General features: G+C 40.1%; 1 protein-coding gene across 15 annotated transcripts in view; it reads right to left on the reverse strand.

Moving 5' to 3' along the window:
* RIMBP2 (RIMS binding protein 2) overlaps positions 1–14,407 on the reverse strand; it is a 758,298-nt gene that overhangs the window by 365,565 nt on the left and 378,326 nt on the right. For all 15 annotated transcript variants that reach the window (XM_040347437.1, XM_040347489.1, XM_040347429.1 and 12 more), the window contains one exon: positions 2,630–2,719. In XM_040347437.1, coding sequence (XP_040203371.1) covers positions 2,630–2,719 — 90 coding nt within the window. The remainder of the gene's footprint in view (positions 1–2,629; positions 2,720–14,407) is intronic.

The raw sequence follows: 14,407 nt of genomic DNA on the forward strand, positions 1-14,407 counted from the left end.
TTGGGTTTGATTCTTTTCAATCTACCTTTTTTTAGGGTGTGGTACAAGAAATAGAAATGAACGTTGCCATTTTTGCTGATTACGCAAAATAATTTACAATGATTTAAAGCAATTCTAAACCTTAATTATTTTTTTCTTTACAAACATGTCATATTTTCCGGGTCTGTGCAATAGTTTTGCACAGAGCAACCCCGATCCTCCTTTTCTGGGGTCCCCCACCAGCACACCTGGCTCTTCCTGCCTTCGGAGTACCCCCCAACAAGCATCTTACTAGGGGGTACTCGTGCGAGCCTGCTTCAGAGCCCCTGCCGCCTGTGTCTTAGACACAGACAGTGGGGCTTCACCCTGCCCTGCCCCCTTTTTCCTCATCATATGATTTGATTGACAGCAGCAGGAAGTGGCATAGGTCACAGTGATTACCGCGGTGATCTATGTCAGGAAGTGGGAGCAAGTACCTGTATTACACAAAAAGTAGAAGTTCCATTTCGGCGTGGAACTCCACTTTAAATAGCACACAACAGTGCCTTATAAATGTACCAGAGGTTTTAAAAGAAAAGCAGCAGTGCTTTCTAAATGGGCCCCTATACACGATTAAGGGGATTCTAAGGATACAAGGTTTTTTCCCTTAATGCATTCTATGCATTAAGGGAAAAAATAAAATATTATATGCAGCCTTCCCCCAATATAGACCTGAGCCCAATCTTGATCCAACGATGTGCATGAGAGCAAAGACTTTCTCTGCTCTCTCTCTCCTCATTGGACAGAGAGGCAGCAATGGGAGCCATTGGCTCCTGCTGCTATCAATCACAGCCAGCGAAGAGGGAGCAGGGGGTGGGGCTAGAAACACACAGCTGCTCAGGAGAAAGTACATACAAGGTCCCCGAGAAAAAGCAGTTTGCTATAGAAGCACTTGTCAGGGGGGAGGAGTCAGGAGCACCAGCGAGGGACCCCAGAAGAGGAGGATCAGGGCTGCTCTGTGCAGACTGTATTGTGTTTGGCAATGGCTTTAAAACCTTTTAAAACCATTGGATTAATATGGAATCCATTTAACTAGTAATTTTAGAAAGACGGATCATCAACAGCAGCCTACTTTGTATATAATTCTTTAGTAATATAATTCATCATAGTTTTACTGATGTTTTAGCCTAACACTAAATATAAACACAACATTTAAAACCCACCAAAATGTTGAACCTTATTGCCACTTAAATCTATCTCTTAATGCCAGAAACATAACCCCTCTGTGAATAGCTTTTTTCAGCAAGATAAAGCTTTGTGCCACATAGCTGGAAAAGTTCTGAAACAGTTCCAGCAACTAAACAGAAAATTCCGCCTAATGCAGCAGGATCCTCGGGCAGAGAACAATCCAACCAAGCATCTGTGCAAGGTGGAACAAGCTATGCAGAGCTGACATCAACTACTAGCTAATCTGAATCAACAAGGGGACGCACTGAAATTGCCAGGAGCCAGCATTTTCAGTGTTATGCTTCAGAAAAACACCTTAAAGGAGAATGCCTGTCTGGATGAAACTTTCCAGTGCCTGCATAATTTTATTTCAATGTCAATATTTAGGAAGTAAATCCAATCAAAACAGATATACATTTTCTGGGTGTATGCTGGCAGGTTCATCCATTCACTGACTTCTTATAAATCTCAGTGATAGATTTCAACACTCCCCCTTCTTTTCCCACCCATGCAGCTGCAAATTCTTTTGCTTTGCTTTATTCTGATAAATAGTGTTATTCTGCACCTGCTGGAATCTCCATTTATCCCCGCTCCCCAGTGATCTCAATCCCGCTTCATGTCATTGAATGAAGGCGACAGAGAAGGTCCAAAGCAAAGATTTATCAACAGACTTTCCTATCAATGCAAATTTTAAAATAAAAGCAAGCGTCTGATAAAGAAAGAAGCTCTCTGGTTGTCTCACTAACATATAAAAAACATGGACACCAAACACAATAAACCACGTAATTCAAATTGCATGTAAAATAATTCTGAATGTCAAATGACGTCCGCTACATGGGTGATAAATCTTATCCCCCTTAATGACGTTGGTTGGCTGTTCCCTCTCTGATTGGCTATTTCAGAACTACTTCTTATGGTGATAATATAGGAAAGGAGAGTTTATAAATAATGTGTAATTGCTTTGATTGTAACAGTTGCTCCTAGCTCGAGAAAGAACCTATCATGGCTCAAAATGACAGGAGCTACTACAGTATGTTTGCACTATCACATTTTATGAAAGTAAAATATCTATTTTTCAAAAAAAAAAAAAAAGACCTAAGAGTGAATATGTAACAATTATACAAAAAGCTAGTTGTGGGCAATTTGAAACTAGCACATAAAAACACAGTTTAGTATACCCAAGAGATTGCATAAATGTTGTACTCCATACAACATCCATAATCTTACAATTAAATTTACCTCCTCAATATTAGAATGGAGAACACAATATTTTCAGCAAAAGTGAATGCATACACCCTATAAATGTGGTATATGTTGTTTAATTTACTGATGAGGAAATTATCCAATTTCTAGCTCAAACGGTTTGATTCAGTGACTTTAGGTTTATTTTCTACACTACTCAAGGAAAAAAAAAACTGTATACTATAACCAAAGTGATAATTACCTGGTCATATTGCAAGGCCCTTTGGGATAGGGTGACATACTGAAGACTTAAGCGACTCTTGTCTTGTAAAGCATCTTTTAATTCATCTTCCTACAACAAACCAAACAGGAAAGCGGAGACTTAGTGCAACTTGACAAAAAATTTTACTTTTATATTTAAAATCAATATGGAGAAACAGAAACAAGTACATGAACATAATAATGTATGTACTCAGTAAATATGAAAAATACCAAAGTCATCAAGTTCAACTTGTACCGTTCTAACGCTATAGGCTGAGTAAAACTAGCAATTTTCTCTTTTTTCTCATTTTAAATACAATAAACAAATAAAGAAAATAAGTGTCACACTTAGCAGTATTTTTTTTTATAAAGTCTTATGAATGTGGACCCAACACCCACCTCGCTTTAATACCACAGAAGCCTAATCAATTAATAACAATAGCATACAGTAGGTAACCTAAAAATTGTATTATACAACTACCGGTAGTTAAATGAATTCATTATAAGCTCAATAAATATAAAACCAATATTCCTAAGACATTTTTAGTTGGTTAAGTTAAACAGTCAATAACCAGATAATTAGTAATTTAATTGACGCAATTAATAATTTAATCAACTATAATAAATACTTAATATAACAAATTAATAATATACAGTATTTACTGGTACAGGAAAGTTTGTCTTCACCACAAATTAAAGGGGGCGCAGTAGAGGGGAGTATGCAAACAAGGGGCTACTTCACGGAGGGCTAATGTGATGGCTTTGTGTTATAGCTTTGATGTGCTAGTCTGGTTGAAAAAAGTCCATCTAGTTCAACCAATGAATTTAAATGAGGTTCAACCAATGATGGGGAGTTAGTGTAAGGCTTAGGGTTACAGGGAAATTAGTGTGAGGTTTAGAGTTACAAACAGGGTTGGTGTGAAGTTTAGGGTTAAGGGGATGGTTAAAGTTAGGTTCAGGGCTACAGGGAGGATTAGTGTTAGGTTTATGGATACAAATAGGGTTAGTGTAAGGATTAGGGTTACAAGAGTGTTAGAGTTTGGGGGCCCCCAGGGTGGGGTATTACTCCCTGCACCAAAAACTGTCAAACAAAGCCCATCTGGCACTGAAACTACAAAATAAATTAATTAAATCAACTGAGAATAATTTTGGTAATGATTAGTGAAAGCATAGATAGTTATTACAGGTAAATACATTAAACTAATTAATCAAGAAGCAGATGAACATATTAACCAAATCTAATTAATTAAAAAGCTAATTAACCAAAAATCCTATAAAATCATATGCTACTGTAAATAATTAGAGCTTTGTCAACTAAAATACTAAAGTTAAAAACTTAAACTCACTAACCCTAATGGTAATCGAGGCTTGGCAAACAAATGGTTAAACAACAGCTTTATATTTACAGTAAACGTGCCCTAGACCCCCCCCCCCTGCATTTAATAGAAACCCCCTCAGCACAGCCATGCACCTTCTCCACTGGTCTCCAGTCCAGTCCATGTACTACCTTACATGAAAGTACCCTTAGGCCGCGTACACACGGTCGGTCCAAACCGGTGAAAATGGCCTGAAGTCCAGTTTCATCGGTCCAAACCGACCGTGTGTATGGCTCATCGGTCTGTTGTCCTTCGGTCAAAAATTTTAGAACTTGCTTTAAAATCGAAGCGATAGACCGCTGCCCGATAGGTCCAAACCGATGGTTAGTACACAAAAGCATCGGTTCAAAACCCGCGCATGCTCAGAATCAAGTCGACGCATGCTTGGAAGTATTGAACTTAGTTTTTTTCAGCACGTCGTGTGCTTTACGTCACCACGTTCTGACCTGATCGGTTTTTGAACTGATGGTGTGTATGCACATCAGACCATCAGGCCACTTCAGCAGTGAACCGATGAAAACGGTCCGTCGGACCATTCTCATTGGATGGACCGACTGTGTGTACGCGGCCTTAAGCTCACCAGCTCATTGAGGAGCACTCGAGCCACTGGAACATAGACTATATAGCAGGTTGCCAGCTGATCAGAGGTAAAATAGAAGACAATATCTATGGGATTAGGACCATTAAAATGTGATTTGGTCTCTGGTTTCTGCTCTCTGCTTGCCCTGACCCTTTGTCTGAGTCTTCAACTATAACTGTTTGCTGTCTGCCATGACCTGATCATGCATATCATTTTTACTTTACATGATCCTGTCTGAACTGTCATTTGTCACTGGCCAAGGAACCCCAGGGACTGCACTCTATTAGTTAGTTGGCCTTATCTCCCCAGTTGGATGGGTCTGATTAAGATCAGGCACTTATAGAGTCTGTACCTTGGAGACGGCAATAGCCTTCTATCAGCTGTAAGTAAAACAGAGGATCCACTCTATACATGACACTGTCTATTCTTTTTTTTCACAGCTGAAACTAAGAAGGAAATAATTGTAGCATGTATTATGAATGCTTTAAATGCCACGTACACACGATCGGATTTTCCGTCGGAAAAACCTTGGATGATTTTTCCGACGGAATTCCGTTTAACCACTTCCATACCAGCCACTTACGCACCTTCCTGCCCAAGCCAATTTTCAGCTTTCAGCGCTGTCGCAATTTGAATGACAATTGCGTGGTCATGCTACACTGTACCCAAATGAAATTTTTATCATTTTGTTCCCACAAATAGAGCTTTCTTTTGGTGGTATTTGATCACCTCTGCAATTTTTATTTTTTGTGCAACAACTAAAAAAAGACTGACATTTTTGAAAAAAATAAAGTTTTTATTTTTTTCTGTTAATTTTTTTTGTAAATAAGTAAGTTTTCTTCTTCAATTATGGGCACTGATATGGGGGCACTGATAGGCACCGATGAGGTGGCACTGATGGGCACCGATGAGGTGGCACTGATGGGCACCGATAGGCAGCACTAATGGGCACTGATAGGCGGCGCTGGTATGCTGCACTGATGGGCACTCATAGGTGGCATTGATGGGCACTCATAGGCGGCACTGATGGTCATTCTTTGTAAGACTGTTTTATTTATAACAGTGATTTCCACTTGTTTCTTCTCTTTATGCAATGCATACAAAAAATGAGTTTAAAATTATGCAAAGAAGCTTGAAATATTTAATCATCATAAATAAATATGTCAAGTATATTCTTTACGTGGCAATATTCATTTTTTTCTGTAAATTACAAATGTTGTAGGATGATGCAAAAATCTGTTTGGCAGACAGAATTCACTCTTTTATGCTGGTACAGCTACGGTATTTAAAAATGTATTACAACTCATATTACATTCTAACTTATGGGTGGCACTGATGGGTACTTATGGGTACTTATGGGTACTTATGGGTGGCACTGATGGGTACTTATGGGTGGCACAGACGGGCACTGATGGGTAGGCACTGGGCATAGATGGTCACTAAGTAGTGGCACTGATGGACACTGGGTGGCACTGATGGACACTGAGGGGTGGCACTGATTGGCATTGATTGTGTTAAAAAAAATTATTGTTTTTTTTGTGCCTATTTTTGCTCTATTGAGCACTGGGGGGCACTCCCTGGTGGTCCAGTGCTGGCATCCGATGAAGATCTGTTAGGATCAAAACATGTAAGCATTACGCTTATCAGCGATGAAGCAGGACTGACCATCATTCCAGCCACCTGATTATATTTCTACTGGGGGCCCTCTCTCCCAACTTGAGAATTTATTTATACTCCAGCATACATCACTGCATGGACATTATCTTGAGATACACAGCAAGGATTTGAAACTGCATGCTGACTTCTCATTGCCTATTTACACTGCCATCTACTGGCCTCTTTACAAAGGCATTAAAAGGCATTACAAAGGCATTCATTCACCCTGGAACCAAAACCCTGGAACTCAACCCTCTGGTTCCTGTATGCCGAGGACCTGAATTGAAGGTGCACTTCCTATCCTACTGCTGGAGGAACTTGCAGAAACGCCGGCTTTTGTAACCAGAGGGAGCTCTGTAATTTACAGAAACTGACTATTTTCCAAGGGTGGTAAGATCTGAGCAATAAGCAGTTTCTGTGATATTGTGATCTTGTTTTTCAGCTGTACCGAATTATGGTACATCTTGCTGATTGCAGCCTCTACAGCAATCCTTGCTTGGTTCAAACAGAACAGGAGATACGCCGTCGTATCTCTTTTGTGAATCTGGCCCCTAATCTTTTGTCGGCGGAAATTCCGACAGAAAAAGTCAGATGGAGCTTACACACAGTCGGAATTTCCGTTCAAAAGCTCACATCGGACATTTGTTGTCGGAATTTCCGATCGTGTGTACGGGGCATTAAAGCTGACCTTTACCCATAACAACCTGATGAAAAAAATAACGTTCTTTAGAAAGGAACATACATTCCAATTATGCTACCAAAAGCAGTGTGTGCTATAAATTGCCTCCAGAATTGCCCCTGTTTCTTCTTGCTGGAGGCTGTCATTTTGCTGAAGCCAAGAGCACAGAGCAGTAGTAAATGTTTAGGCTGTCTGCAGATGGGCCCCTAGTGGCTGTGATTTTCAGCACAATACCAAAAATGGAGAGCAAATATGCAGAACAGGATGAGACTGTATCTTACTGGATTGTAAACAGTATAGGCACTTATTTTTAAATAGCTATACCTGCAAAAGAGGCCAACCTGACATGATCTAGTAAGACTTGATTTTTTGGACTAAATTTCCACTTTAATTCTAACAAGCTTTCTTTGTGGTCACCATGATTGGCGTATCATGAGCATCATGTGACTGGGAATGCTGCAGCCCGGTTCCTGATTCACTCTTCAGAACCCCAATCTCAAATCAACAGCATGCCAGTTCCAGAAAGGAGCATTAGCATGACAGCATGTTGTTTCTGTATAAAAAAGCTTTTAATTAATGTCCTTCTGCATAACGTCAATACACATATTGTGGTTGCAAAACAGATCATTAAAAATTGCAACATAAAAATCCACAGCAACTTGATGATAGCTACATCATCTCAGTGTGGGAGTCAGTGGGTAACTCTCTAAACTTGGCACAACTGCTAAGTTTTTTTGTTTTGTTTTTTCAGAATAGATCCGCATCGGACAGGAACGAAGGTTGAAAAAATATTGGCATGTGACACTACCATATACATTTTTTTATAATGCTGTCTCCGTGACTGAAACAAGGGGACGTCTGATAGACACTACACATTGAGAATGCTATGGGTAGAACTTGAGCTTTGCTTCCAAGGCTTAATGATGAACAGGTATTGAGTTGACAGGATTTCTTTAGTAGCATGCAGAGAAAATTCTGTGTTCTACAGAATTTGTTATTCAGGTGAAACGCATCATTCCACAAGCAGCATGACTTGCCAAGTGGAGACTGGTTGTTGGCCAGTCTAGCTCATTAAATCACTGTTCTCTCTAGCGCTGCTGAGTGGACATCTGCCCAATTCCATTTGTAGTCCTCCTATCAATTTGCTACATGCAGAGCTGCAAATTGCTCTGTAAGAGCGGTACGTTCCCTGACCTCTTACCATCACAGGGAAGACTATAGTAATGTGATGAAAACATTTAGCATGCCTATAACCAACGTTACATGCCTGTCTATAGAGACACTTTTCCTACAATGAAAACAAAATGTATTCCTTTACAAGCAAAATCACTTATATTCTGGTCATTCTTTGTAAGACTGTTTTATTTATAACAGTGATTTCCACTTGTTTCTTCTCTTTATGCAATGCATACAAAAAATGAGTTTAAAATTATGCAAAGAAGCTTGAAATATTTAATCATCATAAATAAATATGTCAAGTATATTCTTTACGTGGCAATATTCATTTTTTTCTGTAAATTACAAATGTTGTAGGATGATGCAAAAATCTGTTTGGCAGACAGAATTCACTCTTTTATGCTGGTACAGCTACGGTATTTAAAAATGTATTACAACTCATATTACATTCTAACTTTGTTATTTGGCAGTTGTCTCACAAGTTTTCAGAGTCCGTGGAACAAATTCAGAGTCCTAGAAACATCTATATGAAAAGTATACCTGACATTAAAGGGGTTGTAAAAGTTTGTTTTTTATTTTCTAAATAGGTTCCTTTAAGCCAGTGCATTGTTGGTTCGCTTGCCTTTTCCTTCAATTTCCCTTCTAAATGTTTTTTTTCTTTGTCTGAATTTCACACATCTTGTTTCTCCTCAGTAAGCTTGCCACCATCATCTGAGCCGTTCTGGCTGGGGGTTAGTCAGCCAGAACAGCTTACTGAGGAGGAACAGGAAGTGAGAAATTCAGACAAAAAAAACTAAGAAAAAAACATTTAGAAGGGAATTTGAATGAAAAGGTAAGTGAACCAACAATGCACTAGCTTAAAGGAACCTATTTAGAAAATAAAAAGCAAACCTTTACAACCTCTTTAAGACTGACTGAGCAATTTAAAGCTAAACGGGAGTGTTAGGGCACAGTGACATACTCCTTACTGTCCATGGGGCTGGATGGAGAGGAGAAATGAGAGGAGAGGTGGGTGAAAAAGCCAGAAGAGGAGATGGCAAAAGAGAGGAGGGGAGAGGGGGAAAGAGAGGAATGAATAATTAAATGAATGAATGAATGAGTAACTTGTATAGCGCTACAAACATGAACTAAATCGCCTCAAGAAGAGGAGATAGGAAAAAATAGGAGAGTGGAGAAGAGAGGAGAACAGAGAGGATAAGAAAGAGGGGAAGAGAGAGGGGAAGAGAGAGGAGAAGAGAGGGGAAAAGAGAGTAGAGAGGAGAGGAGAGTGGAGAAGAGATAGGAACAGAGAGGAGACGAAATAGGGGAAGGGAAAGGAGAAGAGAGAGAAGAGAGGGGAGAAGAAAGAAGGCAAGAGAGAAGGGAAGAGAGGGGTGAAGAGAAAAGGGAAGAGAGAAGGGAAGAGTGGGGAGAAGAGAGAAGGGAAGGGAAGAGAGAGAGGAAGAGAGGGTAGAAGAGAGAGGGGAAGAGAGGGGGAAAAGAGAGAAGGGAAGAGAGAGAGAGAGGAAGAGAGTGTAGAAGAGAGAAGGGAGGAGAGAGGGGAAGAGAGGGTAGAAGAGAGAAGGGAGGAGAGAGGGGAAGAGAGAGGAGAAGAGAAAAAGGTCCAGTTGCAGACCTGGGGCACTTATCAATAGCCATTAAGGCTCCGGTACTGAAACTAAATAAGTGAAGAGAAAAACTCCAATCTTTAGTACACAGTGGTGAATATATCTGGCTAGACGATTGTCTAAGGGGTATTTCACTTCTGCACCAGGAATGATTACACATGTCTTTATATTTACTATGCATTGCCGTGAAATAATTACCATATATTAGGATATACAGAGTAACTGAGAAGTGATTTCACAACTGTTTATTTAAATGTATGCAGAAAGGATACCAACCTAGAAACAAGCTAACAGGGAAAGACCCTGCAACAGATTTCCATACATGTTCTTTATGTGCAATATACTGTATGCTACATGTATATATGAGTGTTCAACCCTGGAAACTGCATCCACAATGTGCACAGTACAATAAAATGGCAACTAATCAGAAATAATGTTTTACTCACCAAATTTCAGTAGCCCTGAATCTGATTACCTGCCAAGGTTTACTGTAATATGGACATTATCATTGTCCAGTGCACAGCATTCTACATTTGTAGATAGTGCTTTCTCTACAATGCAGCCTTTGTTTTATCGTGCCACGGAACAGCCACAGCAGTATTCAAGCACTGCAGCATATGTTTGTGTTATTATGATCTAATTAAACAAAAGGGTAATTTTAATTGGCTTGAAAGCTTATTTAAGGTGTTACTAAACCCAGTACCTCGCACTCACTTTATGCATAGAATGCATTAAGAAAAACAAAATCTTCTGCCTTCAGAATCACTTTAAGCAAATCTTTTTTTTATTATTCTATTGCAAAGTTTCTTAGCTAGAGGTCCTGCCTGTAACAGCACTTCCTGTTGCAGTGTGACAACTCCGCCTATCTGATTGACTTGATAGGCAACCAAACAGCAAAATAAGAGAGTTCAGATAACAGGTTGATGACACTACTGCTAATTATATATCACATCTCAATATAAAACCTGCAGAGGTGCCATCTCATTATCTTACCATGTATAAGAACCAACCATCCAATATGGGGTATGAGAAATGTGGTTCTTTAAATGTACTTTAGAGGAGGATTCTATTGTGCGACATTGCATACTGCTTTATAATAATTAAAAGCATATTTTAGTATTAATTTAAAAGACACATCAATGTTATTAAATCTCATCACATTAGATTCAAATCTTATAGCTTTTACGTAGTGCTTAAAATCTATGGGCCAGATTCATATAGAATTACGCCGGCGTATCAGCAGATACTCCGACGTAAGTCCGAATCTAAGGCCGTCGTATGTTTAAGTGTAATCTCAAACTGAGATACACTTAAACATGCCTAAGATACGACGGCCAGCGCCGTTGTATCTTAGGGTGCAATATCTATGCTGACCGCTAGGTGGCGCTTCCATTGCGGTCAGCGTAGAATATGCAAGTGACTAGTTACTCCGATTCACGAACGTACGCTTGCCCGTCGTAGTGATTTTACGTCGTTTCCGTAAGAGTTACGCGGCGTAAAGATAAACATGCCCCCTAGGTGGCGTACTCAATGTTAAGTATGGCCGTCGTTCCCGCGTCGCAATTTAAAAATGTCATGTCGTTTGCGTAAGTCGTCCGTGAATGGCGCTGGACGCCATTTACGTTAACGTCGAAACCAATGACGTACTTGCGACGTAATTTCGCGCAATGCACGGCGGGAAATTTCGAGACGGAGCATGCGCAGTACGATCGGTGCGGGAACGCGCCTAATTTAAATGATCCACGCCCCCTACATGGATCATTTGAATTAGGCGGGCTTGCGCCGGTGGACTTTACGCTACGCCGCCGCAAGTTTACAGGCAAGTGCTTTGTGAATCAAGCACTTGCCCGTAAAACTTGCGGCGGTGTAACGTAAAGGAGATACGTTACGCCGCCGCAGTTATACGAGAATCTGGCCCTATGTGTTTCCTGATCACAAATTGCTTCTTTAGGCTGAATGTGTCTTACGCAACACAATAGTGTGAACTGTCTATAGGGTATTTAAAAAATGTACAAGAATGTGCACATTGCTTGAATTACAACTTGTTCTATATCAATAATATTATATATATATATATATATATATATATATATATATATATATATATATATATATATATTTGTGGTTACATATACTAAGCTTTACTACGCAATACAAATGAACAATTCCTCAAAAATTATACATTTGAATATCAACAAAGAAAGGGGATAACATTATTAGATTATAATATTTTTACCAACATAAAAAATCCAGCTTAAATGGCGAACAAGCTTCATGGTTTGTAAATTTCAATGCTGCACAAAGCATAATATATAAATAAATAATATTCAAATTTAGCAAGGGAGAATTATTGCTAGATAAATCCCTGAATTGAGCGGTCAGGATGTAGAACAGATAAATAGGTCATTATCAAAGAGAACAGTTATATTGGGGGCGGCTCAATAAGAATCCAGAAAGTGATAGAAGAGAACACTGTATATTAGAGGTCTCAAACTGGCGGCCCTCCAGCTTTTGTGAAAGCCCCACGAAGCATTGCAAGACTGACCCTTACAAGCATGACTCCCAGAGGCAGAGGCATGATGGGACTTGTCAACAAACAATAGTCACTGCCCCTACCTATGAATGGTATAATAAGGAGCGCTGGAATGGGCGTATAAACATACAAAAACATAGAATATCCAGGCTCAAACTTACCGACCAATCAGCAACCAACCAAATTCCCCTGTCTAACTGGTGCGTTAAAAACAGAGGCTTAGTTGCACACATGCAGATGTGTGCAACTAATCAGCAGTCATCAGCCATCAGCCATCAGCCATCAGCAGTCATGTGCTCCCACTGAGGAGACATAAAATGCAATGTTGCAGTTAGGACTGCAGTTTACACAGAGCGCCTTGACGGGGCCTGCAGCTTACACATGCATTTGCAGATGTGTGCAACTAAGCCTCTGTTTTTAACGCACCAGTTAGACAGGGGAATTTGGTTGGTTGCTGATTGGTCGGTAAGTTTGAGCCTGGATATTCTATGTTTTTGTATGTTTATACGCCCATTCCAGCGCTCCTTATTATACCATTCATAGGTAGGGGCAGTGACTATTGTTTGTTGAATTTTTGTCATTGTGGTCAGGCAATGCACTAGCACCTTTGCTTCCATGTGCTTAGTGTGCAGTGTGTTCCTGCCCCTTTATTGAGGGCTGGGCTCCTCCAGTCACCTGCCCCTTATCTATCCATCAGCAGTCATGTGCTCCCACTGAGGAGACATAAAATGCAATGTTGCAGTTAGGACTGCAGTTTACACAGAGCGCCTTGACGGGGCCTGCAGCTTACACATGCTTTTGCAGATGTGTGCAACTAAGCCTCTGTTTTTAACGCACCAGTTAGACAGGGGAATTTGGTTGGTTGCTGATTGGTCGGTAAGTTTGAGCCTGGATATTCTATGTTTTTGTATGTTTATACGCCCATTCCAGCGCTCCTTATTATACCATTCATAGGTAGGGGCAGTGACTATTGTTTGTTGAATTTTTGTCATTGTGGTCAGGCAATGCACTAGCACCTTTGCTTCCATGTGCTTAGTGTGCAGTGTGTTCCTGCCCCTTTATTGAGGGCTGGGCTCCTCCAGTCACCTGCCCCTTATCTATCCATCAGCAGTCATGTGCTCCCACTGAGGAGACATAAAATGCAATGTTGCAGTTAGGACTGCAGTTTACACAGAGCGCCTTGACGGGGCCTGCAGCTTACACATGCTTTTGCAGATGTGTGCAACTAAGCCTCTGTTTTTAACGCACCAGTTAGACAGGGGAATTTGGTTGGTTGCTGATTGGTCGGTAAGTTTGAGCCTGGATATTCTATGTTTATGATGGGACTTGTAGTTTCACAACAGCTGGAGGACCACCAGTTAGAGACCTCTGCTGTATATCAAATAAAAACACAGCATGCATGGGGCAGGGGTCCACCATATTCTGAAATAAATGACCCATCCGTTTTTCCCTGGAGCTCCATGTGGCACCCTCTTTACCTCACAATATATAAGCTGCATCCCTTCGAACAGGCCAAGCAAGATAGAATGAATGACTTGCAGTGTGCTGCCACCCGGGATTCTTTCTAAGCAGAAGCATCTAAAGCTTGAACACAAAAGTACACAGTAGCAGGATGAGTTTTGCAACCTAATGTAATGTGACAATACTGTCTGGGTAACAAAATTCTGAGTTGCCTGGAGTAAGGCATCTGTTATGATCTCTCTGAAATATTCAGCCCAAACATATCTGGGTCATTTTTTTATTTCAACGACACCTTTTAATCACCCTAAAAAAGAATATTTCGAGGTTCCACCAATTAACCTCCACTTATAATAAAAATGTCAAAGAATTGTATATACAATTCTAAAAGGGAATAAAATCTGATAGATGCCTCCCTGTGCGGTGAATAGTTTGATCAAATATTCTGGACTATTGTAATATACTTCTAAACCATTTCCCCACTGATTTACATATTTCAGGAAATAAGTTGACAGCTTTTGTTTTTACAGACCATCCTAAATTGTAACTTACTAATCATCTACCAGACAGTGAACTCACCTTACCAGCAAGCTTTGCCTTAAATGGATGGAATTCATTTTTCTGAACTATAGCTTTATCGAAAAAGGTTTGGGATAACAAGGAGCACGGAAATTATTGGGTAGGAAGCAACTATGCTTCACATGCAAATTATAC

This window comes from Rana temporaria, chromosome 1, assembly GCF_905171775.1.
Source record: "Rana temporaria chromosome 1, aRanTem1.1, whole genome shotgun sequence".
NCBI lineage: Eukaryota > Metazoa > Chordata > Amphibia > Anura > Ranidae > Rana > Rana temporaria.